The sequence below is a fragment of the Podarcis muralis genome, chromosome 9 (assembly GCF_964188315.1).
Source record: "Podarcis muralis chromosome 9, rPodMur119.hap1.1, whole genome shotgun sequence".
In the NCBI taxonomy this organism is placed as follows: Eukaryota; Metazoa; Chordata; class Lepidosauria; order Squamata; family Lacertidae; genus Podarcis; species Podarcis muralis.
Window position 1 is genome coordinate 45,504,966 of NC_135663.1, and position 23,220 is coordinate 45,528,185.

Genomic DNA, 23,220 nt, shown 5'->3' on the forward strand with positions numbered 1-23,220 from the left:
AAATGATAACCCATGCTGAGGCTGGATAAAAGTAGGTTGGCCTGTATTTTCACACAGCAGTATGATGAAGTCAGCTGAATAAATTGCATTGCGGTAAAAGACAATGGCATCTACATACAACTAAAAATAAGTTAAGCCTATAGCTAAATACTACCTTTTATTGTTGTAAGGCTTATTCTCACAGATTTCTGGTGACAAGTAATACGGCGTTCCTATGCAAGTTCGAGCAAGTTCCACTGTACTAAAAATAAAAATATAATGAATTAGACTATGTTTTATAGTACTGTGTGAATTGCGCAAAACGTATGTCAGTATTACCTATTAAGAACTCGAGCTATTCCAAAGTCCCCCAACTGTATTGTTCCATCTTTGGTTAAAAATATATTCTGGAGTAGAAACAAGAAAAATACAGTACACTAACACGAAGTTAAATTCAGTAGAGAAGAAAGTAACTTATACCAAATTTGCCAATCATTACAAGAAACCACTTTTAGCTGGATGCATATTAACATTTCTTAGTCGGTTGTTATTAACAACTGATTGGTAACTAAGAGTATTTCCAAACAATTTTTGACAAATCTGTCTGCTTAAAGCTCACGAACATAATTGCAATATGTAACCTGAAAGCTAATCACATGCACTCTAAACCAAGATATAAGCTTAGACTGGAAATATGAGAATGTGTGCATTCCATTTTGGTTTGTCAAAACTAACCATATTTAGAATAAACGTGTCTCAGGGTCAGACATAACAGGAAACTCAAGGTTGATTACAAACCAAAAGTGAAAACTTCATTCTTCTCTTGTACACAAAGTGGAGGAGAGGAAGGGGCTACCTTGTTGGTGCGCATATAACGTTGAACCATACTTTTAGCATTACATCTGAAGTAAGCCTTGGCCTGCAAGTGCACAAACCCTTGTTCTTTCTGGAAAGTCCTGACATAGGTTTGTTCTCTCATCAGTGTTTCAAAGAAAGTAGGCTAAAGCCTAGCCATTAGAATATTGACATTCAATTTAAAAAAAGTTTCAGTGAACTTACTTGTGACTTTATGTCTCGATGCAAAATTTTTCTGTCATGCACATGTTTCAGTGCTAAGCAGATCTGTACAAACCAATCCATGATCTAAAAGAAGTTAGAATTGACATCACATTTCAGAGGCAAAGCAAAAGTCAGAATCACAACCACATATTTTTTGGTTGGCACCAATGCCAGCCATTATTGTGGACATAGTGGGTGTCTATCAGAGCTAGAACATCTACAGTTATCAAGCAATATAAATCTCAAATCCTTTTACCTGGTCTTCTGAAAACAATACACCTTTCTGTGTATTAATTTTTTTAAACAGGTCTCCTCCTTCACAATAGTCCATCACTATGTAAAGACAGCCACCTTCTGTAAAATAAATAAATAAATACACACAAGTGTTAATTTACACTTCACAATGCATCACATTGGCCAGTCCCTTAATTTGTTTAGCTTCCATTACTGTGTATTTTCCAACTCATACAGGAGACATGAAAAATGGTAGACTTGCTGCCCAATCCAACCATATTTATTAGGAGGTCCTACTTATCAATTTGACTAACTTTTAAATTGATATGTCAGATCATGCTATTTCTGGCCCATGCCAATTTCATATGTGTTCATTTATGTAAGTCCATTCCATCCATTGTTCATCCCAGACATTGAGATTCAGCACTGAGGGCCTTCTGGCATTTCCCACACTGTGAGAAGTAAAGCTACAGGGAATCAGGCAGAGGGCCTTCTCAGCAGTGGCACCCATTCCTGTGGAATGCCCTCCCCCTCAGATATCAAGGATATGAGTAATTATATAACCTTTAAACGACATCTGAAGGCAGCCATATATAGAGAAGCTTTTTAAGGTTTAATGGTTTTACTATGGTTTTTATATATGCTGTAAGCTCCCCAGAGGAGCTGAGGCAACCCAATCAGATGGGTGGGGTACAAATAAAATATCATCATCATCATCATCACACTTCCACATTAGTCTGATTTTTAAAGAAAGAAAATTCATGCAAAATTTTGTATTTAGATATGTATCTTATCTGAAATGCATTTCTAAACATACTTCACTATAAAGTGAGTATTTTTTTTAAAAAAAGCACACATATTTTGGTTATTTTTTCTGACCTGAGAACACTATGGGAAGGTTCAGAGAAGTGTGATATTCAAAAGATAATGGAAATGGAGATGGAAATTAGGTCAGTTTGCTTAATAATGTGGGCCTAATGAAATTCTTCTCCATCCCCTCTTTTAAGTAAACACACACAGAACTGCAGCATGCAACAAGAAATACTAAACAGGAAACTGGCAACACACAAACCCCAGTTCAGGCACTTCAATCCAGTTCAGCTTTTTATTTTAGATGCCAAGTTATTTTTAATCCTAACCTTCAAATGATTCTCTGTATAGCACAATATTCGGATGTTTCATGTTTGCCAACACTGCAACTTCTCTCCTTGATTCTTCTCTCTCTTTATTCGACATCTTTAAAAGAAAAGCATTGTTTGTGAAAACATAAATATAAGGAAAGATGTAATGAAAGGAAATAAAACTCAAGAGACTCACCTTGGATATATTGATCTCCTTAATAACATATTGTTTGCCATTTTCCTTTGCTTTAACCAGAATTGCTTTTCCAAAAGATCCTTCACCAATCTTTTGCACCTTAATATATTTGTCCATGGTACTTTTCTAAGGCATCCTTATGTATGGGCTAGGGAGAAAAAGGGAGCTTTTTAACGGAATAACCAAGTTGCTCTTTTTGTATCTGCCAGATCAATTTATGCATCACAAGCCAGTTTCCAAATCACTTGTCTTTTTAGATGCCATCAATGTTTCAGCATTCCCTTTCATTATAAGGTCTCTAAGCCTGTGAATGCAATTATTTCTGCTTCAGATACGCCGTACAGTAGTTTGCATCCACTGTCTCTATCCCATGGCTATTACTATGGAAAATGCTTTTCAAAGGAACACAGAAATATTTATATCTTACCTGATTAAAAAGCTGTCACAGACTATATACCAAGAAGATGCAAGTAAACCTCGAAGCACAAATTAGAAAAGGAGAACTGCTGCATTTATGAAAAGTAACACTTACCTGGATCTTTGCTATATAGTCTGACACGATGCACTCTTACCTGAAAGTAGGTTCCACTGGGTTAAAGTTAAGCTTATTCCCAAGTCAGGATTAAATACTTATTTGGGAATGAGACCCACTGAGTTCCATGGGACCACTTCCAAGTAAACTTATTTAAGAGTGCAGCCTTAAAATGATAACCCGAACTGAGTTTGCTAGTTTGGTAGCACAGCTTAAGCTAACCACTTGGATGCATTTTCAAACTTTGTTGCTGCCCCTGAAGATAACCGTCATCAGGATATAGATAAGGGGTATTCTTGTGGAACTCTCATCAGCTTTCATCAATTGTATCTTTCTGGAGTGCTTTGCTAGGATGGAAGTTGGAATGCTTCTGAAACTATCTGACTAGTCAAGTACCAGAAGATGGTATAGGAAGAGTTCTGCTCTACAATAGAGGAATTATTCTTTGGGAATCCACAAGATTCAAGCTGCTAATGCTATTTTAAACACATATAAGAAATTGCTGACTAATGCCACCACATGACTTTGGGGATTAGGTCAGTGTGATTAATATAAAGTCGGCATGCCATATTGAGTGATAAAAGTCTTGGCTGCTGTTCTATATGCCTTGATAACCTCCACATTAGACTGATGTGGTACATTATACATGGGGCCTACCTTACCCTTGAAGACTGCTAGGAAATTACTGCTGGTCCACAATATGGCTGCCCAGTCACTGGCTACTATGGCCATAGGGGGCATATTTTTTTCAAGTTTGAAATACCAGCACTGCTTACTAATTAGTTCTGAGGTACAATGCAACATTGGGTTTTGGACCCTACAGAGTTTGGCAGTCAATTCCATTCATCTGGGGGTGAGGAACCCATGATCTGCAGTGGTAGAGCGCGTGCTTTGCAGTAACATGTCTCACGTTCATTTACTGGTGTCTCTAAGTAGGGATGGTAAAGACTGCTGCCTTAAACCCTGCAAAGCCTCTGCCAGTCAGTGTTGACAAAACTGATCTAGATAGCACAACAGTCCAACTTGATACAATGCAGCTTCCTATGTTCTAGATGCTTTTTGACTCCAACTCCCGGGGTTCAATCCCCAGCGTCTCCAGATAGAGCCGGGGGAGATGCAATCTGAACAAGCAGAGAGCAGCTATCAATCTGTACAGACAACGTTGAACTAGAGATGGACCAATGATCAGACTTGATACAAGGCAGCTTCCTAGGGCTTTCTGTATTCCCTAGATAAGGTGCACAGAATTGCAGCTCAATGCTACAACCATTCATATGATTAGTATAGCACATACACCACTTTTGCTGTTTTAGTAATGTTTTGATCTACCGCTTTGTAAAACCAGTTTTGCTGAATTTTAGAAAATATGGAGTTCGGGCCTTTCAAAGTTATCAAAATTGGTTAACTACAATCTCGTCTACGCTGTAATGAATTAGAACTTACTCAGTACAATGTAAGGCGCCTTGTTTTCAACCAATTTTGATTCACTTCTCTGAAACGCCTGTAAAAAGCGGCTCGCATGTAAAGCTCTATTAGTTTTCAGTATTGGACCTGACAATATCCAGTAACTCAACCGTTCTCGATAAGGATGCTAATGGGTGGGAAGAGAGAAGCTCCTCTCACCTCACACTCCCCGTGGATGGAGTGGAGTGACTTAACAAAAAATAATAATAATCGCCTCCGTTAACTTTCAGGCCGTGGGAGTTACTCCGGGGTAATTACCCCGCATTTAAACACTGGAGCCTGCTCCATGAACCTCTGCGCCGCAGCGTGCCAGGAGGGAAGGGGCTCACCTTCCGACACCCAGGGGCCCTAGAGGAGGGAGCCTCCCCACTGCGGCCCCCGACACACCCATCGCTGCAGCAACAGCGTCGGCGACGACAAACAAACAGGGCAGAACAAGGCAACTTACTAAGCAGGAGCCCCAAGCGCGGGGAAACAGGGAGGAGAAGCAGCCAGGCACCGCTGCTGCTGCTGCTGCAAAGCGAGCCGGGAAAGGAATATTTGCGCCCCTCCCTCCGCCAGCAAAGCGCCAGGGGGGACCTCCCTCCTCAGGCTTCTTCCCTCTCCAGCCCCGCCACCTCTCTGCCGAACCCCGAGCCCACCTCACCCTTTTTCCAGCAGCTCCAACCGAACCCGAGCTCCGCTCCCACCCCTTTCGCGTTGCTATAGGGCGGCGACATCAAACCCGCGCCCTGCCATTGGGCGAAGCCGGGGCCCTGAAGGTTCGGATGCACCACAGAGGGAACGCCGTCAGCGCCTGCTTACAGCTTCACCCTGGTAACGCGGGAGAGGGGAGGTCACGTGACCCAAGTACCGAGTGAAAGCAGCGGATGGGGAAAGAGGCGGGGTTGAGGGTGAGCAGCGGGAGGCCCCTCCATGCATGCGGCTACTCCTGCCTATTATTGCGTATAATTAATGTTTTCCCGGCCCGCTTAATGTCCGAGCATCCGTAGAGAGAGATGGAGGATGGTGGAACACGGTACACGGAGCCTGCATAAGCATTTTCCACTTATCTATCTATGCAAGTATCTCCCTTCATCGTCTCCCAGCTGCATTGCCACCTCGTATGTTTGGGTAACTGCACTAAACACATGTTTGCTGCCTGGACACATGCTTATTCTGAATCTTAACTCTTTTCCTACCCCCCCTTTTTTTACATGGCATTGCTGAAGTGATTGCTTGATAGGCCTGAAGTATCTCCACGTCATGACCAAAGTGTGCGCTGCCAAAATGTCCTATTGCGAGAAATGTCCACATAACTCGTTAAGATTTACTTTTCAGGAACCGTGCAGCAAGGCTGCAATCCTACATAATATATGCACTGCCACCTGGCAGTAAGGCTCATTGTGAATTTAGCAGGGCTTACTTCTGAGTACACAAGAGCAGCACTGTTGCATTAGTGGGTAATTGAACTGCACCTTAATGCGGGCAAGGAGTATTCTATATTTTTCGTATTTTAGATGCATTGTGTGTGTGTGTGTGTGTGTGTGTGTGTGTGTATAAAGTATATATAAAAAAACTTATATGATTACCGTTCGTACCACACAGAATTAAAAAGTCCCAAACCCTTACAACCACCCCATCTCATGCGACGGGTCTAACCTCAAAATGCCGTGGGGAAGACCAGCTTTGCTAATTGCAAGGCTCAGTCCTGTCACTTGGCAAAACTTCAGGCGGTTGCCGAGCGCTACCTAAACCCAGAGCTCTGTTCCTGCGGACATTGCGAACACCAGCGAGCAGCGCTAACAACCTTGCACACAGCGCGCACGCGCGGAGCCCGAACCCACCTGCCTTTAACACGCCCGGTTAAAGCTTCCCCGGCACGGGGCGTTTGACGGTCCTGCGGCTGCGCCTGCGCGGCCGCGGAGACACTTATCTCCACCCCCTACCTTTCGCCGGCGAAGGGCGGGGTTCCGCTGAGCCGAGCGCCGATTTCCGGACGCTGATTGGCTGGCTGAGGCGTGACCTCGAGGCGTGGGCTGCGCGTGAAGCCCCACCCCCCGCGTTAGTTGGGCGGGAGGCGGCCGAGTCTCTCCGTCCGGCCCGACGGAGGGAGAATGTGTGAGCCCTTCTGGCGGGATCACCAGGCGGCGCCACACGGCCAGGTAGGGCAGGATGCGACTGAGGCGAGGGAGCCGAGGCGGCGCCTGAGTGGCCGGGGGAGCGGGGCGGGCGATGCGGGACGCGGTTCCTCCCTCACGCGCTCCCTCCGCTGCAGGAAGGTGGTTGTGGCGTGAGGCGAGGCGGAGGGGCGCCTGCTAGAACGTGCCAGGTGATCCCGGGGGGCGAGAAGGTGAGGCGTCTGCGCTGAGGGGGTGAGCCCTTGGGTACCCCTCGCCTCTGGAAGGCTCCTCTCCTCTCCGCTGGCCGGGAAAAGGAAGCATCCTGCCGCATCCTGCCGTTGCCATCGGCCCGAAGGGTATCCATGGGGCGGGCAGAATGGCCAGGCCGCCTTCCTGCGCTCGCCCCCCCCCCCCCCCGTTTCCATTGATGGAATCTGCCTCTTGCCAAAGGGAAGGCTTCCCCCTCAAGTTGGCCCAGTGGTGCTGCCCTCCAGCTGCATGGCCCCCTAGTGGGGTTTCCTTCTGAGCAAAGAAGTCCTGTGCCCTTCTGGAATCACCAAAGTTACATAGGCAACTGTAAGCTAAGTTGCTTCTGGAATGGGTTTGTGTACATGTCTACACGGAAGTAGTGCTCCCAAGCAAATCTGTGGCCTTGATGTTTGGCAGCTTGTATTGCAACATTAATATGTGGCAATTACCGGTATGCGTTGATTTGTACTCCTCAGCAATGGCTGTCATTAACTTGTTGGCGGGTGGAAAAATACACTTGCATAGGCCTGAAGTTCTCACAAGTCTCATCCTAACTCTCGCAGAGGCGGCTGGATCCCCTCCCCCCCAACCTGCTGCCATTTAAATGTTTTGGACTATAACTCTGGTCAGGGCAGACGCCTGTTGTAGTCTATTACATCTAGTCAACGTCAGGTTGGGGAAAGTTTCACTCACTTAATGAGCTTTTGTTTACCTAAAATATTTTTATTGGAAGCTAAGCTTCATGTATCCCAAATGGACTTGCAACACAAGTTGACAAAGAACAAATAGATCTTCTCTTTTCAATTCTTCTCTGCAGAAAACTTAATGTCCTTGCTGAGTTTTGGAATAAATGAAGTTTCTGCCTGTACAAAAGCTCTGTGTGATACAAGAACATCTCCCTCTCTGCAGAGGAGAGATGGGGCACCTCTTTATTTGTTGCTCTATATGATATCAAGAGCCTTTCACGAGCTTCCCTTTCTGTGACCACCACAAACATTTTGTCCTTACTTTTAAATCTATCCATCGCCTTGTTCCACCCACCCTATATTTCAGATGTTTATCCTCATTATATTCTGTTGATCGCCACTCTTCCAGTTCTACCAGTTTGGAAACTGAAGGCACCACTCTGGATTTATTGACTGCCCTTGTTGCTGCCTGCAGGTCTCGTATCACCAATGGATCTAGAGTGATACCTCAGATGATACAATGGAGCACTTAGAAGGCAGTCCTCTAAGTGCCTAGGTCCCAAACCGCTTAAGGCTTTATAATAATAATAATTTAATAATAATTTATTATTTATACCCCGCCCATCTGGCTGGGTTTCCCCAGCCACTCTGGGCGGCTTCCAACTGAATATTAAAAACCCATTGAAGTGGCCCCAGAAATAACTGGCAACCAATGTAGATCAAACAAAATGGGTGAAATATGGTCTGATTGCCATGTTCCAGTCAGTATTCTGGCAGCAGCATTTCGCTTGTAGTAGCAGTTTCTGTCTCAAACTTAAAGCATATTGCAGTACTGTAGTCTAATCTGAAGGTCATTAATACTAATTTGGAGTCGTCATTAGGGGTTTGGAGCAAGGTGCCACCAATGTGTGAATAACACCCAACTTTATTTTTCTATGACATCTGAGTTGGGTGTGGCTGAACAGGTCCTAACCTGGTGCTTGAACACATGGTGGGCTGGATTAAAGCTAATTAGTTGAAACTGAATCTTGACAAGACTTGTGGGTAGTTTGTCCCTAGGTCTGGGAGCTAGGCAAGGTGAATGTTCTGCATGGGAGTTCCATTACTGTGTTCCTTTGCAGGTTGTGCAAGCCACTATTCTGAATAATGCTTTTATAGTGTCGGGTAGGGAGCACTGGGGATGAATTTATGGAACCAAGTAGGCAGTGGCCCAAAAAAGTTTGGGAACCAGTGCTCCAACCCATAAATCTTAAGAAAAAGCTGCTTTAATGAAAGTGTTGGAGTATTGTAATTTGAGTTTTTCCATATCCCCCTGTATAACACCTTCAGGATCTCTGGAGGGCAGTTCCTAGAAGTGGATCAACTGTAAGGAGGGAACCAGGGAGGAATAAAGGCATTTAGATAGTTTTGAACCTCTTTTGTCTTCCACATGCCATTCTCTTCTTCCTTCCTTCCACTGCCCCCAGTGGGGCCCTCATTTAATTTTTGCTGGGGTAAAAATGATTGCACATTGCTTTGCTGTTCAAGAGAATATCTGCAAAAATAAAATAAAATAGGCGGGTAGAGAAATGGCCACAGAGAGCGGATTCCCTCCTCTCCGCCTGCCGTGAATCCTCCCATTTATCCTGCATCAATGGTACATTCCCGTAGTTCCACTGTTAGGCGTGCCAAAGATACAACAAATTTTCATAATGGTTCCATAGTTCTTAAAAGTCATATGACTTCAGAGCACGAGTTGTGATTCTATATAAGAAGACTGAAAGTTTAATTTCAAGACCAAAGAATAGTGAATGAAGGCACCATAAAACACTGGCATTGAATTTGGTATATTTTCAGCAAAAAAACCCGGTTTTACAGGTAAAACAACCATTTCTGTGATATATAATACCTAGTTTTCTTGATTTCATAAAGCAGTCTGAAGTATTACCTAAATTGTTAACTATATGTCTGTAGAAGTTAAAACACTTACTATCCTGCCTTGGTCTTGCACTTTATTTAGAAGTGGATCTTTGGCTTATGTAGAACTATATCAGCACATATAAAGTTGTCACGGAGATATCAAATCATTGCATTTGTGCTTTTTGTGGCTTGTGTTCGCCTGTACATTAGTTATGCAGTTTTATTCATTTTTATTATATGAATTTGATTAAAATGGCTTGTATGTACCCTTTACTAAAACTAAAATTCTGTGCTTGTGTAACCTAAGTTACTGGCCAGTAAATGACTCAGTATTGTGACCCAAGTACTGAAAAGAGCACCTTCCTCAGTATCAAGCTGCTTGTACCCTATCTTGATGAAGACTTGTTGGTCATGCCACCATGTGGGGCTGCCTGGTTGGTATTGATCCATGACAGAGCCTTTTCTGGCAAATGCTCTCCTTTGTGAGTGAGGTACATCTGTCTCCCTCATCGTTTACCTTCAAGAGAAATTTAAGAACATTTCTATTTACTCGGACATTTGATGACTAAAAGACACCGTTCATAGAAGCCTTGATCACTGGTCAAAATGAAGTTTTTGAACTGTTTTTAGATTAAAAAAGTTTTAGTATGTTCTGTCTGCAATCCTGGGAGCACGTCAAAGTGCAAGTAGATAAATAGGTACTGCTCCGGCGGGAAGGTAAACGGCATTTCCGTGCACTGCTCTGGTTTGCCAGAAGCGGCTTAGTCATGCTGGCCACATGACCCGGAAGCTGTACGCCGGCTCCCTCGGCCAATAAAGCAAGATGAGCGCCGCAGCCCCAGAGTCGGCCACGACTGGACCTAATGGTTAGGGGTCCCTTTACGTATGGGAGGAAGGTTGGAATATAAATCAGATGATTAATAATAATAGTTCTGAATGAATAAATTTTGGATCAGCATGAGGAAACCTACATGTTTATCGTAGGCTTAACATTAACAGTCTGCTTTTTATAAACTGGCTTTTTTAAAAAAGTTTTGTATATAGACAATTATACTGTAAACTAGAAGTGATCCACAGCTTCATGTGCAGTATTTTCCACACATACATCAAACTTTCAACTTCTTCCTCTAGATTGAAGGGCCCTCTGGAGCAGCACCCCAAGACCTGTAAGAAGTGTTTTCTGCTAGTACAAGTTTGGTGTCCCAGTCATTATGTCTAATTGAAGTAGATAGTACAATGTATCATTAAGATAAGCAGCCTGTCATAGGTATACAGATGCAGTGATGAAAAGGTGAATTTGTATAATCACCTGAGGTGCAAAATGGATGTTCCAGGGTTATTAGAAAGACTGCCTTTCATTCACACTTTTACCTCTTCTCCCACATGCTCTTCTCACACTTAATTTCTTCTATGCTTTCTACCCATCCCATTCCACAAAAGGAACTACAGATTATAGCCAACTAAGTTATACGTGGAGCAGACCCATTGAAATAAATTGGCTTGACAAACTTAAGTTCATTGATTTTGGTGGGTCTATTATGAGTGTGACTTGGTCATATGCTACCTACTTTTTATAGTTGCCTTTATAGGAAGCTGTAGGGTTGTTTTTTGAGCTACTGACTGCATGAGTTGTCCTTTCTTATTCCCTTTGTCTATCAATAAATGCTTCAGTTTTGAAGTCACATTATCCTATCTAACTGATGTCTGCTTAAGTTCATATCTCAGAAAGGAGGTAGCATAAGCATAATATTTTCATAATGAAAAATAAATATTATAGTGCTATGATAGAGATTGTAGGTTGGCTTCAAAAGCATGCATGTTTTCAGAATTAAACACAAACCATGAGTGTTTTTACATGGGTAGTTGCTGCTGCTTTTGAATTATATTTATGGTAGTTGCACCTTCATTGAGCTATAATGAATTTTCCTAATACTTCAAGAAAAATCTTCGTATTCTTCACTTTAATGTGAATTGTGTACTTGGGCAATGCTTTATAACTTTGAATTTCTTCTTCTTCAGGTAATTAAAGCAGCTAAATGGAGTCTGAACAGTTGTTCCATAGAGGTTACTACCGAAATAGCTACAACAGCATAACTAGTGCAAGCAGTGATGAAGAACTTCTAGATGGAGCCGGTGTCATCATGGACTTCCAGACCTCTGAAGATGACAATTTGTTAGATGGTGATGCATGTATTGGTAAGTCAGTAAACCACTGGTATTTCTTTTTAATTCATTGTACTTACATGCTGGTAGATTGGGCTTTTAGGATCCTCGTGGTGTGGCATTGCAACATGTTTTTGGTGTTCTGAGCATAAAAACAAAAATTCATGTCTCAGTTCAGTTGTCATAGCCAAACTATAGTTTGGCATTTGAGGCCTTACCTTGGGCTCATTCACTTCAGTTCCCATCCTTGCTTCCTGTTGTACTGCAAACCATAGCTTGCCTCCAAACTCCAATTGGAAGCCATGGACAACGTTCATTGATGTCTGCCTGCTCGCACTGTAGAATTCTTTATGCAATCAGACTCCTGGTTTCTCTTCTTCCCCTCCATTCCTCTTTCCCCCCTCAGATCTGCTCAGGAGGGTCTGCCAGGGCATCTTTAGGGGTGGGAGCTGCAGTGAGGAGGAGAGGCCCCATTGCCTGTTTGTGCTGTGCTGAATCTTACACCAGGGTTTCAACTGGATTTGTGTGGTATGGTAACTATAGTTTGCCCAGTTCGGACACAGCAATAATAGGAAGAGCAGGATAAAATTTAACTGTAAGTAGCAAGGAGGTGGTGGAGGATGAATGGTGCAGGGATGAACAGTGCACATGAGCCAAAGGCACAACCCTAACAACAAAACAATGGTTTTGCAATACCTGAATTAGACTTTAATATAGTATAGTATCTTGCAGAATGTTGTGAACTGTAAAATGACTTTCTCATTAGATTAGTTTTAGCACTCCACATACTATTTTAAGACTTTCTAATATATTTCTTCGTTTGAAGAAATACTGGCGTTATGAACAGTACAGACAGCCCCCCGTTTGTGTGGGTTACGTTTTGAGGCACCTCATACGTCGGTGAAATTGCATATAATTGAAACCCATTGAAAAAGCCTGCAATTCACCATTTCACCATTTCACCTTTTTCGTGATGTTTCAGTGATGACTTTATGATGTTTCTGAGTTTGGTGCGATACATGGTCATGTACATATTGAACACGTGTAAATGGGGCTGCCTGTATTATTAGCTTTTCAAAGCTAACATGTTTTAATTTTTTTACAGTTTCGTTAAATGTGGTTGGCATAACTTAATGACTAACATTACTCCATGATTCAAGAAGCACAGATGCTTCTTGAGGCTATTTGGGAACAATAACGGATGAATACTGAGACTTGCCATGACTAAATTGGCTGTCCATAAATTGCAGGAAGAAAATGTGCAAATCTGTTCTTTTTAAGCTTTAGTAAGAAAAGCTTTAAAGGGAAAGATACAATGTGTTAATTTGTTGAAGGACATTGTGTTTGTGCTAAATTGTTTTTATTCCTAGAAATATCAACAAGGAACATAATGGAACATCGGTCAGGGCTTGTCAAAGAACAATAGATTTAGATGAATTAGTTTAAGCAAATAAGGCACAAACATTCATATAGTGAAGGAACTAGTTGCAGAAATCTGAGCCCTTAGTAAATACCTTTCCAAACTTGTGAAGGAGTATAATGCCCCTGAAGATTATGATCATCATATATGTGCCACACTTTTAAAATGTTATAGTTGACTTGAATCTCTGGAATAGAACTGTAACTATTAATAACAAAGTTTGATACTCTTAACAGCTGCTTCACAACTGCACACACTGGCAATTTCAGTTGTAATTTAAATCAGGGGTCAACAACCTACTTGGGCTTGTTGTGGGCACTGCACACACTGCATCGCAACCTATTCTGTTGACTACTATGACATGCTTCTTTCAAGTCTTAATTTCAGTAGGAGGAGACCCTACAAGCCCCAGGGAAAACTTCTCTGGGCAAATGTGTGCCAGCGGGCACTGCATTGGCAATCCCTGATTTAAGTAATAGACACTTGAAAGGGGATCTTTCCTGTGTTAAGTATATATTAGGTTGCAGTGCAGTAGCTTACAAAACTTTCCAGTAAGTATCAGGCCTCTCTTTCCTCCCCACTCCTAGAATGGACAGTCAAAAAGGCCACTATTTTGATGTACTAGTTTTCCTGATACTTAATACTATTTTTCACACTGTTCATTGGCTAACTTGTCCATCAAAATCACTCTTCATAAATGCTTTCCTTAACACATCAGGGCTTCATCTAGCCTTGTCATATCCTTACTGTCCTTCTGCCAATCTCTGTTCTCTGTATCGAGAGGAATAGAGCCAGCTTCCTCATATGTACTAACTAGGAAGAGAAGCAGTACAGTGGTACCTTGGTTCTCAAACTTAATCGGTTCCGGAAGTTTGTTCCAAAACCAAAACGTTCCAAAACCAAGGTGCACTTTCCCATAGAAAGTAATGCAAAACAGATTAATCTGTTCCAGACTTTGAAAAACAACCACTAAAACAGCAATTTAACATGAATTTTACTATCCAACAAGACCACTGATCCATAAAATGAAAGCAATAATCAATGTTCTATACTATAAAATAAATAAGACAGTATTGTAGATGATAAAAATTAAAATCCCCCCCCCTTACTTGCACTGATAATAGTCATTGTTTGGATGGGGGGCTTTTATCCATTTCAGCAGACTCAATCAATCAATCAATCAATCAATCATAAAACGAAAAACAGGCCACAGTCACAAAAATGAAAAAGCCACACAAACAAAAATGCAAAAAATAGCAAAAACAAAAGTGCCAAATATCACCTCGGAACACTGCAATCAGAAATGGAAGGCTTTAATTACGATGCGTGGGGGGGCGACAACTTATATTAGCTGCTCAAGGATACAAACGGGATGAAAAAAACCTTTATTATGATGGGGGGGGGGCTTAAAATTGCCTTTCAAGGGTAACATGGGATGAAAAAAGCCTTAATTACTATGCGGGGGACTCAAATGAGCTGCACAACAGTGAAAACAGAAGCTCAGGAGCACGTTCGGCTTCCGAGGCAAAGTTCGAAAACCGGAACACCTACTTCCGGGTTTGCAGCATTCGGGTTCTGAGTTGTTTGGGAACCAAGCTGTTCAAAACCGAGGTACCACTGTATTTCAGATCTCAGATCCCTTGCTTTTGTGGTGGAAATTTGATGCTGGGTCTGTGTGTACGTGTCTGCTGTTTGTCTTGCTCTTTCTTCTGGGATATCTCATGTGCAAAGTGAGATATGCCAACTCTTTTATCCTATTTTGGGGGCATGCCAGAAAAATGGGAAGGGGTGCAGAGTTGATTTCCCTCATTTAGTACAAACATCCCTTTCTCCTCTGAGTTCCCTGCCATGTTTGGAAAGGGAATCATTATGCTGGGCATGGGTGCTTACCTGCGGGGAAGAGATACTTGCTGCTAAGGAGACTTCTGGTTCCCCAATGGTCTCTTTATTTTTCAGCATTCTAGTTTTATATTGTTCAACCATAAACTGTTGCCATCATGCATAGATATGTGGTGTTGTTGTTTTGCACTCAGAGAAATTAAAAACTTGTCGCAATGTGTAGGAGCACCATATATTGAATTAAGAAAACAAATGTGGCAGGGAATGCTCTTTTGTCAGTACCAGAGCTACAGGAAGAACAGTGTCTTTTACATGAGATAATTAATAGGATCTCCTGCGTTGTAGCACTTCATCTATGTAATTCCATGGAGATGCAACAGGTGGCCTATTTTTCCTGGCTTTTGGTGCTCTGTAAAATTTTCAGCCAAGTGTGTGTGGTTTTTTTAAAGTATTATTGATCGTGTGATTTGTTTCCTCTTCTGCTGTTTGGTTTCCTCTATGCTTATAAGTAGATCATAGTTGTACTTGTTAGATTGGTAGGTAATAAATGTATTTGTTGTTTTCATTGTGTTTTAATGTTCCATTGTGTAAAAACCACTTTGAGATTTTTAAAAAAATTAAGAGCAGTATGTAAATAAAGTAAATATTTACTTATATTCAGGTTTATCCAGGAGGCAATGACTGGAGGTTAAAGCGTGGCTGAAGATTTCAATGCTATGTTTTTGAAATTGCCAATAACAGTTAACACATTTAGACTTGCCAATCAGAAGGTCGGCAGTTCGAATCCCGTTGCTCGGTCCCTGCTCCTGCCAACCTAGCAGTTCGAAAGCACGTTAAAGTGCAAGTAGATAAATAGGTACCGCTCAGACGGGAAGGTAAATGGCGTTTCCGTGCGCTGCTCTGGTTTGCCAGAAGCGGCTTAGTCATGCTAGCCACATGACCCGGAAGCTGTACGCCGACGCCCTCGGCCAATTAAGCGAGATGAGCCCCGCAACCCCAGAGTCAGTCATGACTGGACCTAATGGTTAGGGGTCCCTTTACCTTTTATACCAATTTGTGGGTGTCGGGGCAAGATTGTGCTTCAGAAGCTAGAACAGGACAAGTATTAGCATTTGCCCAGAGCAAATTAACACTTGTTTTGATGTTCACAAGTCAGAATGTGTTGGCATTTATTTCTGGACAAAAAATTAGCGTCAAACCTCCATATCCAGAGAATCAAAATTTTCACTAAAATCAGTTACCATGTATTATATACAGCCTTTCTGATGAAGAGTAGACTTTAAACAGCATTCAAATTCATTCTTAAATCTCCAGGAATCCTTACATTATGTGTTTCAATATGATTGTTTTATTGTAGAACAGTGGCAGTTTGCTAACTCAGTGTATTGGGACGTCCACAAACCAAATGGCAATCCATGTTGAATGAGATACAAATGGGAAGATAATAGGCAGCCTGGTTCTGCATATAGTTACTTTGAAGTAAATCTCACGGGCTTCAGTTGGATTTCTAAGTGTGCCAACGATATAGGCTTTTAATAACATTTCTGTCGTTGAAGTGAATGTAATGACGCGAGAAAGGCTAAACTGCATTAAATCTGTCTCTGTAATTTGAGAGACTCTCCCCTCCCTCCTTTTTGGGTATGATAAAATGTTCCTGTTTCTAAGCCACTCGTATGCTTTGTGCTCTTATTACTGGTCATATTAGTTATGGATCTGTGCATTTAAAATAAAAGACACTGAATTGAGTGAGATAAGTCTTCTCTCCTCCATCCCACTTTGTTCTTTTTTGAGGAATTAAATTTAAGTATTTGGTTTGTATATAAAAAAGCACAAGGGCAAACATGGCTGCCTTTTCAGTGCTGCTATTTTTACATTAGTGTTAGCTTGGGCAGCTGGGTTTAGTTTATATTCTCCTAAACCAGTTCATTCTGTTTTACTTCAAGTGTAGTCACCTTCAGAAATAGCAGGCTTTTTAGATTAAGTCTGCCGTTCCACCTTTAAGCACTCCTAGATTGTAGCCAGTAGCAACCAGGCTGCAATAATTTCCCTTTGATGACATCATCGATTGTGGAAGAACAGAGTTGCTGCAACAAGCCAGCACACAGTCCAAATCCTGATCGAATATGGCAGCTTCCCAGCCCGCTGCTGTTCTATAAGAAATGACTCGGTCGTTCTGATCTTAGAAGCCCTCTGTTTGTCTATTACACTCATGGAAGTATCTTCTGATCCTTATTTACCGTACGATGGGGGAGGAGACGGCATTCCACTGAGAGAGTTGCATAAAAGAGGTATATCAGATTCATGTTGTGATTCAGTTTCTTGTATGCCTTCTCGTGTGTGTGTGTGGCAGGTTGCTTTCAGATCTAGAGATGAGTTATTAATTGCTTATTAAATGCTGCACTGATTTGTCAAGCCCCCCCCCCCCCATATGTTTCATACTGGGGGGAAACAGGCAGTACTGGCCCTTTGGCAGCATTTTTAAAAAATTGACGGATTAGTTCTGCTTCAGATCACATTGGCTGGTGACTCCATCTTCGCTATCTGGCATTCTTAAAGAGCGCAAAACCCAACCTTTCTCTTTTATGTAAGTCGTGAAATAAGCTCTGTAGTAATGGCTGCTCATAGCTTGACTGACAAGAATTAATTAAGGAAGCTGTTTCTTCTCTTGAGAGAACTTAAAGGAGAATGCTGTTTGTACTAGGCTTTGAAGTTTCTGTGTGTGCTCCTATAGTTAACTCCTTCATGGCATTCTGCAAGCTTGGTGCAATGAATTTACTGCATGACTCAAAACAGCCATTTTAATCTAAAAATATAATAGCTGTATTTGTTACATTTCAATTCACAATAAATTATATACCTTTAAGGGAAGAGTATCACAATTATAGGCTGTCCGTTATTTTTTTCCCCATGTAGATGTGTACATGTTCAGAGAAAATTGCAGGTGCTTTCAGGCGTTTTAGGGGTATAGCCTGTTTTCATGATGTTTTGGGGTATTGACTGTGCTGAATCAGTACACCCAACATAATGAAAATTATCCAGCAACTATGCTTTTCACCACCACTAGTCCAAATGGCAGACGTGCATTTTGTAGAATCAGTATGGGAGACACACACTAAAGGAGACATTTATAAGGAAGTATTGTGCAAAACGGAAGACAAGTTTGTGTTTCTGTTTTGTCATACTGCTTCCTCTCCCATTTATCAGTGAATCCTAGAACTGGATGTATGCAGGGGGCGGCTGTCTGAATGTAATTTAAATCAGAGTTTTGTTTTGTAATGAAGACACTAAGTGTACTAAAGCATACAGGGTAAATACTGTTACAGCTAAGAATCTATTATTAATTTTTAATATTGTTTATTACTTGAAAGTTGAGTTTGTCCTGAAGTTGTATTTATATATACCGAGCTAGATAATTTTCATTCGAGCCTCTCTAAGTACGTCGCAGAACTAAAAATAGAATGTTGTCAGTATGTTTTTTGTTTCAGATATTGGGTTTTGGGAGCTTGAGGTTAGGCTACTCACAAATGGCAGCTTTATCAGACCTGTCAGGAGTAAGCATGGACCAATGGTACCAAATAGTATGGGAAACAGCCTTATTAGAAAAACTAACCAATAAACTGAAACTGACATGGGGACAAATGGAAGAAGACGCCTTCACCCCGGTATGGCTCCCTTTTATCACATACACAATCCAACAAGACAACGACAAAAATCCACCAACAGCATACGAATCAATATGGCTAACCTGATTCAAAAGCACCCACCCACCCCACTCACGCATGAAAACAAAGCTCACCACAGCCAATCACAAACAAACAACCACACCCTAGGCCAACCCCAACCTCTCTCACCACCAAAGGAACACAGGAGAATAGTAAAGAGAACCCTCGCAAGCGAAGCTGACACAAAACCCCACACATACATTAAGTAAAATAGAAACATCGCCTGACTCCACCCCCACTCACCATGGCTCCCTCCACCTCTTTACCCCCTTTTTTTCCTAATGTAACACTAATGTCTCGACAAATGAAACTGATCTGTAGAAAATGTAACTTGAAAAAAGAGACATTGCACATACTTTTGTAAACTAAGAAATCTTTAATAAAAAATACATTTAAAGAAATAGCTTTATCTCCATAAAGTACATTTTAATGCATTTGTGGCAGGTTTGTCTTTGTGCACTAGATTTCATTACTGAAGAAAAGTAAGCAAGGCAAGGGTTTGTCCAGTCAGCATTGTTGTAACTACTTCAACATGCGCCACTTTGTACATAATCCTCTCTAAGGTTTCTTCTTGAAGTATCAGAAGCTAAGATGTCTGTCGCTTTGTACAATAAGTCTTGGAGCTAGTCTTCAACTATGTTACTTCTGTGATAAATTAATCATATTGTGGTTGTGTGCCATAGAAGCTTGTTTGGGCTTGTGATAGGTTGCCAAATGTTGAATTGACGAGGTTTTTAAATAATTATTTCAATGAGTACTCTTGTACAATTTAATATATACACACTGACATGGGCCATTTTCAAAAAATGTTCTTTGAAACTAAGCTTATAGTCTTTGCTCATTTCCTTGGGAATAAGTGCCATTGAACATAATGAGAGCACAGGAAGATAATTTGTCCATCTAGCTCATAATTATTTATACTGGCTGGTAGTGGCTGTCCAAGATTTCAGACAGGATTCTATCCCAACCCTACCAGGAGATGCCAGGGATTGAACCTGGGACCTTCTGCATGCAAAGCAGATGCTGTACCACTTGGCTATGGCCCTTCCCCCAGTGAAACTTACTTCTGAGTAATATGCATAGAATGGGGCTTCGTGATTGTTTTTTTGGCAAAGGGGTTTTGAGGTGTCCAAAGTGCTGATCTGGTGCATTCAACATGTATAAAGAGGACAGCTTTCAGATTGTTGAGGTGTATTAATTTTGCAGTGAGGCACAGAAGCAGCCTGCCTTAAGTGAGTAGAACATAAATCTGAAGTCAGAAATTCCATCTTATGATTCACTCACAGTCAGGTGCTCTGTGTTTCTCTACTGAGCACATTTTTCTTATAGAAGACTCTGATTGGCACAACATGTATGCAACTTTACACAGGCTTTAAGGAAACTGATCTTCTTAGGGAGTGTAAACGTGGCAGGTGGTGTTTTAGGGAGTGTTAATAAGAAAGGAAGGCATTCAGGAAGCTCCAGTTGTTGCTCAAGTTTTTTTTAGTAATCTTAACTACATTCAGCAATTTTATCACAATTTTGAAGTGAAAAATTCAATAAAGCTTTGTTTATTCATTATGTATTTCTTAAAATTTATACACGGCTTGATTGTAAAAAAACTCAAAGCAGTTCACAAAAAAGGACAAAACAATAATATTGACAACAATAATTTAAGACTCTGGAAAAGTTAAAATAATAATAGACTGAAAATGGATTAAAACTCTCATCAGCTTTCTAAACATTTGGGTAGGCTTTTCAAAATAAGAATACTTTTAGCAGCAACTAAAGTTTATTCTTCCACTGGTTATTCCATGTCTATTAAAAATAAGTCACTTCATTAGCTTTCCTGCAAAGGTTCAAATTTAAGCCAACACAACTGGCAAAATTATATCTTTATTGAGCCACTTTTTAAATAGATCGTTCATGTGAATGTCACATGGATATTAACATAAGAAATGGGAAGTTATAAAAATAGCCTTTCAAAGCAAGTTATAATATATATATCTATTCAAATAAGTGTCTTTGGAAAAGGACCAGGAAATTTCTTGTATTTCAGCTTTTGCAGGTGTCATAAAAAGCAGTGTCATAAAACTCATGTCTGTATAAAGTGCTTATGGGTGGAGAGAAATCCGGTTCCTCAGCTGGAAGGGTGGGAAGGCCTTTTCTTTGGATGCACCTGGATCTGTCACTGTATACCCAGTATTGCACTTATATCTGGAGATTAACATCTATGTTACACAAAATTCTTTTGTGCTCTTTAAATTGCTTCTTTTGTTGATCCCAATGATTCTTATAAGTCAAGGCTAGATTATGTTGGTTTTGCAATATATTTTCAGCAGGCATGATTAGCCTTTACAAAGCTAATGGAGCTACCAGTTCTTGCAGTTTACAGTCTTGCATTAGTTGCTAGACATTCCTCGTATATTTCAAACATTATACCAGTGACCTGTTGGACCATCCATACTAAGGAGCAAATGCTAATGGTTGAAGCTAACTGTCTCCCTGTAGTGGTTATTGACTTATCTGATGTGAAAGTGTATTTAGTTGATGTTAAAGGATTTCTCTAATTAAAATGAACAAAGGACATTGTGGTACTTCAAGACTCTTAGTATTTGCAGCAATAGACTAAAAGGTATACCTGAATCTGTTTCTTCATTAAACTGTATAATGAATAGTGTTTAAAAGCCAAATTCAGTGAAATGCCATGCTGACTGCCCAAAGAATATGGGAAAGAATAATTATGGTTTGTAAGGAGCTGTATGCTCTTCTAATACTGTTCTTTGGTCTCTCTTGTACTGGCATGCTTAATCATAGGGAAGACTGTCCTTTGCTTTTTGGGGACACTAGCAGTGCCAGGGTTTTCTGCACCACCTTCTCTGAGTCTAAAATAATGGCTCCATTTGAACGTGGGTGTCCTTATGTCCCTATTCCACAACAGGCAGTTGTGGCCCATCTACTGTGCTACGCCTCTGTCTGACATGCTGAGCCTCTTCCTCTTCACTTATCAGTGTTTCTCCCACATCCATTTTAATGGTTTCCTAGTCCCTCCTTCCTGGGTCAGTAACAATGATACATGGGATCTCAAGCTCCCAGAATAGATCTATCCATACTTTTATTTCCTGTTCTGCTGCAAGTAGACCTACCATTTCTCCTTCTTTAAATGTCACATGACATATTACATTGCTTTAATCAGGAACAAACTTTTAGAAAAACAGAAAATCCAACCCTCCAGGTTTCTTGAATATTGCACAGTACTGCGAGAAAGTACTGTGTTGAGTTTAATAATAACAAATAGCAGATCCAGTTAGCAAGCATGGCTTGAACAAGTTTCATCTTAGCAGTTGGTAGACATGAATGGCAATCTTCAGTTATTAAATATAAATGATGCATTGAATGCATGATCTCAGGTTCCTTTAGTTTGCCTTTGTACTGTTTTTCTCTTGCCACAGTACTATATGTCAGAATCCATTCTATTCTATTCTACTGACATTCTACAGTTACTTTAAAATCGAATTACATCCCCATTGCTTCTACAGTCCAAGAACAAAACAAAAATGGGGGGGGGGGCAATTCTTAATGAAAACCGCTTATGCAGTTTGATTGCATAGAAGCATTGGGCTGTTCATAGGGTAAAGGGAACCATATCTTCTGCATTCTCAGTTATTTGGATTTATAAATGTTTTGGTAGTGTCATCTTATGCTAGAGGCTGAGATTATGTGCTGCTTTGGTTATGTATGCAACACATGTTCTAGAAAAGCTGTTCCAAATGTGGTTGTGACCTCCTAGTTGCTTTAAAACTGATCTAGATGGTTTTCTTTTTATTATTTTTTATTATTATTATTTGCCACACTAATAGTTTTGAATGTATAAATAATAGCAACCTGCAAATCAAAAGGTTTAGGGCAGGCTATAACCAAAATGAAGATAAACACGAGCTACAGCTAGGAAGTGCCTTAACTAGCTGTATTAAAATATTAGGTTCTGTTAACCTTAAAGTAATATTATAATATAATGGGAAGTTCTCTATTATACATGTGCTTCCATTCATACCCAAGGTGTACACTGCACTTCAACCTGTTCAGATAGCTGCATACAGCAGATTCAGTTGCATTTCACAGTATTACAACAAAAATGTGCACAACATTTGAGCTAGATCCTATGTTTGTTTTATTTTTATTTAACTAAATTTATATAGTGCTTTATTATTTTTAAAAAATTCTCCGAGTAGTTTACAAAACAGTAACTGCATAGCATCATATTTTTGAACATTGAAAGAAATAATTTTTTTGTGGTTTGACAGTTGCATGCTGTGTCATTGTGAGATGAGGTGGGTGGTGTCCACATTTTTTTTCACATTTCCAAATGTGTGAATTATCCCTCAAAGGATGGCAAATCCTTGTCTAGTCAGCACACCACACTACCATATTCCATAACAAAATGAATAGGCATCATAGCATCCATTACATGTCTCCCTCTGCTAACATTATAGTGCTGGTGAAATTTGGCCTCAAAATTTAAGCTGCCCATGCACTACATTATTTTGCCAGTACTTGCTACCATATGCTTTAGTGG

At 40.8% G+C, this 23,220-nt stretch overlaps 2 protein-coding genes across 17 annotated transcripts in view; one reads left to right on the forward strand and one right to left on the reverse strand.

Annotated features, from left to right (window-relative positions):
- The window catches only part of NEK1 (NIMA related kinase 1), a 40,212-nt gene extending 33,705 nt beyond the window's left edge, over positions 1-6,507 (reverse strand). For 3 of the 8 annotated variants that reach the window (XM_077934164.1, XM_028743195.2, XM_028743191.2), the window contains exons 1-7: positions 5,034-5,205; positions 2,590-2,737; positions 2,412-2,508; positions 1,295-1,392; positions 1,039-1,122; positions 319-386; positions 155-241 (exon numbers count right to left, since the gene is read on the reverse strand). In XM_077934164.1, coding sequence (XP_077790290.1) covers positions 155-241; positions 319-386; positions 1,039-1,122; positions 1,295-1,392; positions 2,412-2,508; positions 2,590-2,706 — 551 coding nt within the window. In that variant the 5' untranslated portion in view covers positions 2,707-2,737; positions 5,034-5,205. Of the gene's footprint in view, positions 1-154; positions 242-318; positions 387-1,038; positions 1,123-1,294; positions 1,393-2,411; positions 2,509-2,589; positions 2,738-5,033; positions 5,209-5,231; positions 5,379-6,411 lie in introns of those variants that run through there. The other 5 variants (XR_013394231.1, XM_077934165.1, XM_028743193.2 and 2 more) reach the window with 4 other exon arrangements.
- A 70-nt stretch (positions 6,508-6,577) lies between these two features.
- CLCN3 (chloride voltage-gated channel 3) overlaps positions 6,578-23,220 on the forward strand; it is a 43,480-nt gene continuing 26,837 nt past the window's right edge. For 3 of the 9 annotated variants that reach the window (XM_028743196.2, XM_028743198.2, XM_028743204.2), the window contains exons 1-2: positions 6,578-6,729; positions 11,541-11,717. In XM_028743196.2, the coding sequence (XP_028599029.1) occupies positions 11,558-11,717 (160 nt within the window). In that variant the 5' untranslated portion in view covers positions 6,578-6,729; positions 11,541-11,557. Of the gene's footprint in view, positions 6,730-7,117; positions 7,264-10,652; positions 10,688-11,540; positions 11,718-17,025; positions 17,232-23,220 lie in introns of those variants that run through there. The other 6 variants (XM_028743203.2, XM_028743197.2, XM_077934167.1 and 3 more) reach the window with 6 other exon arrangements.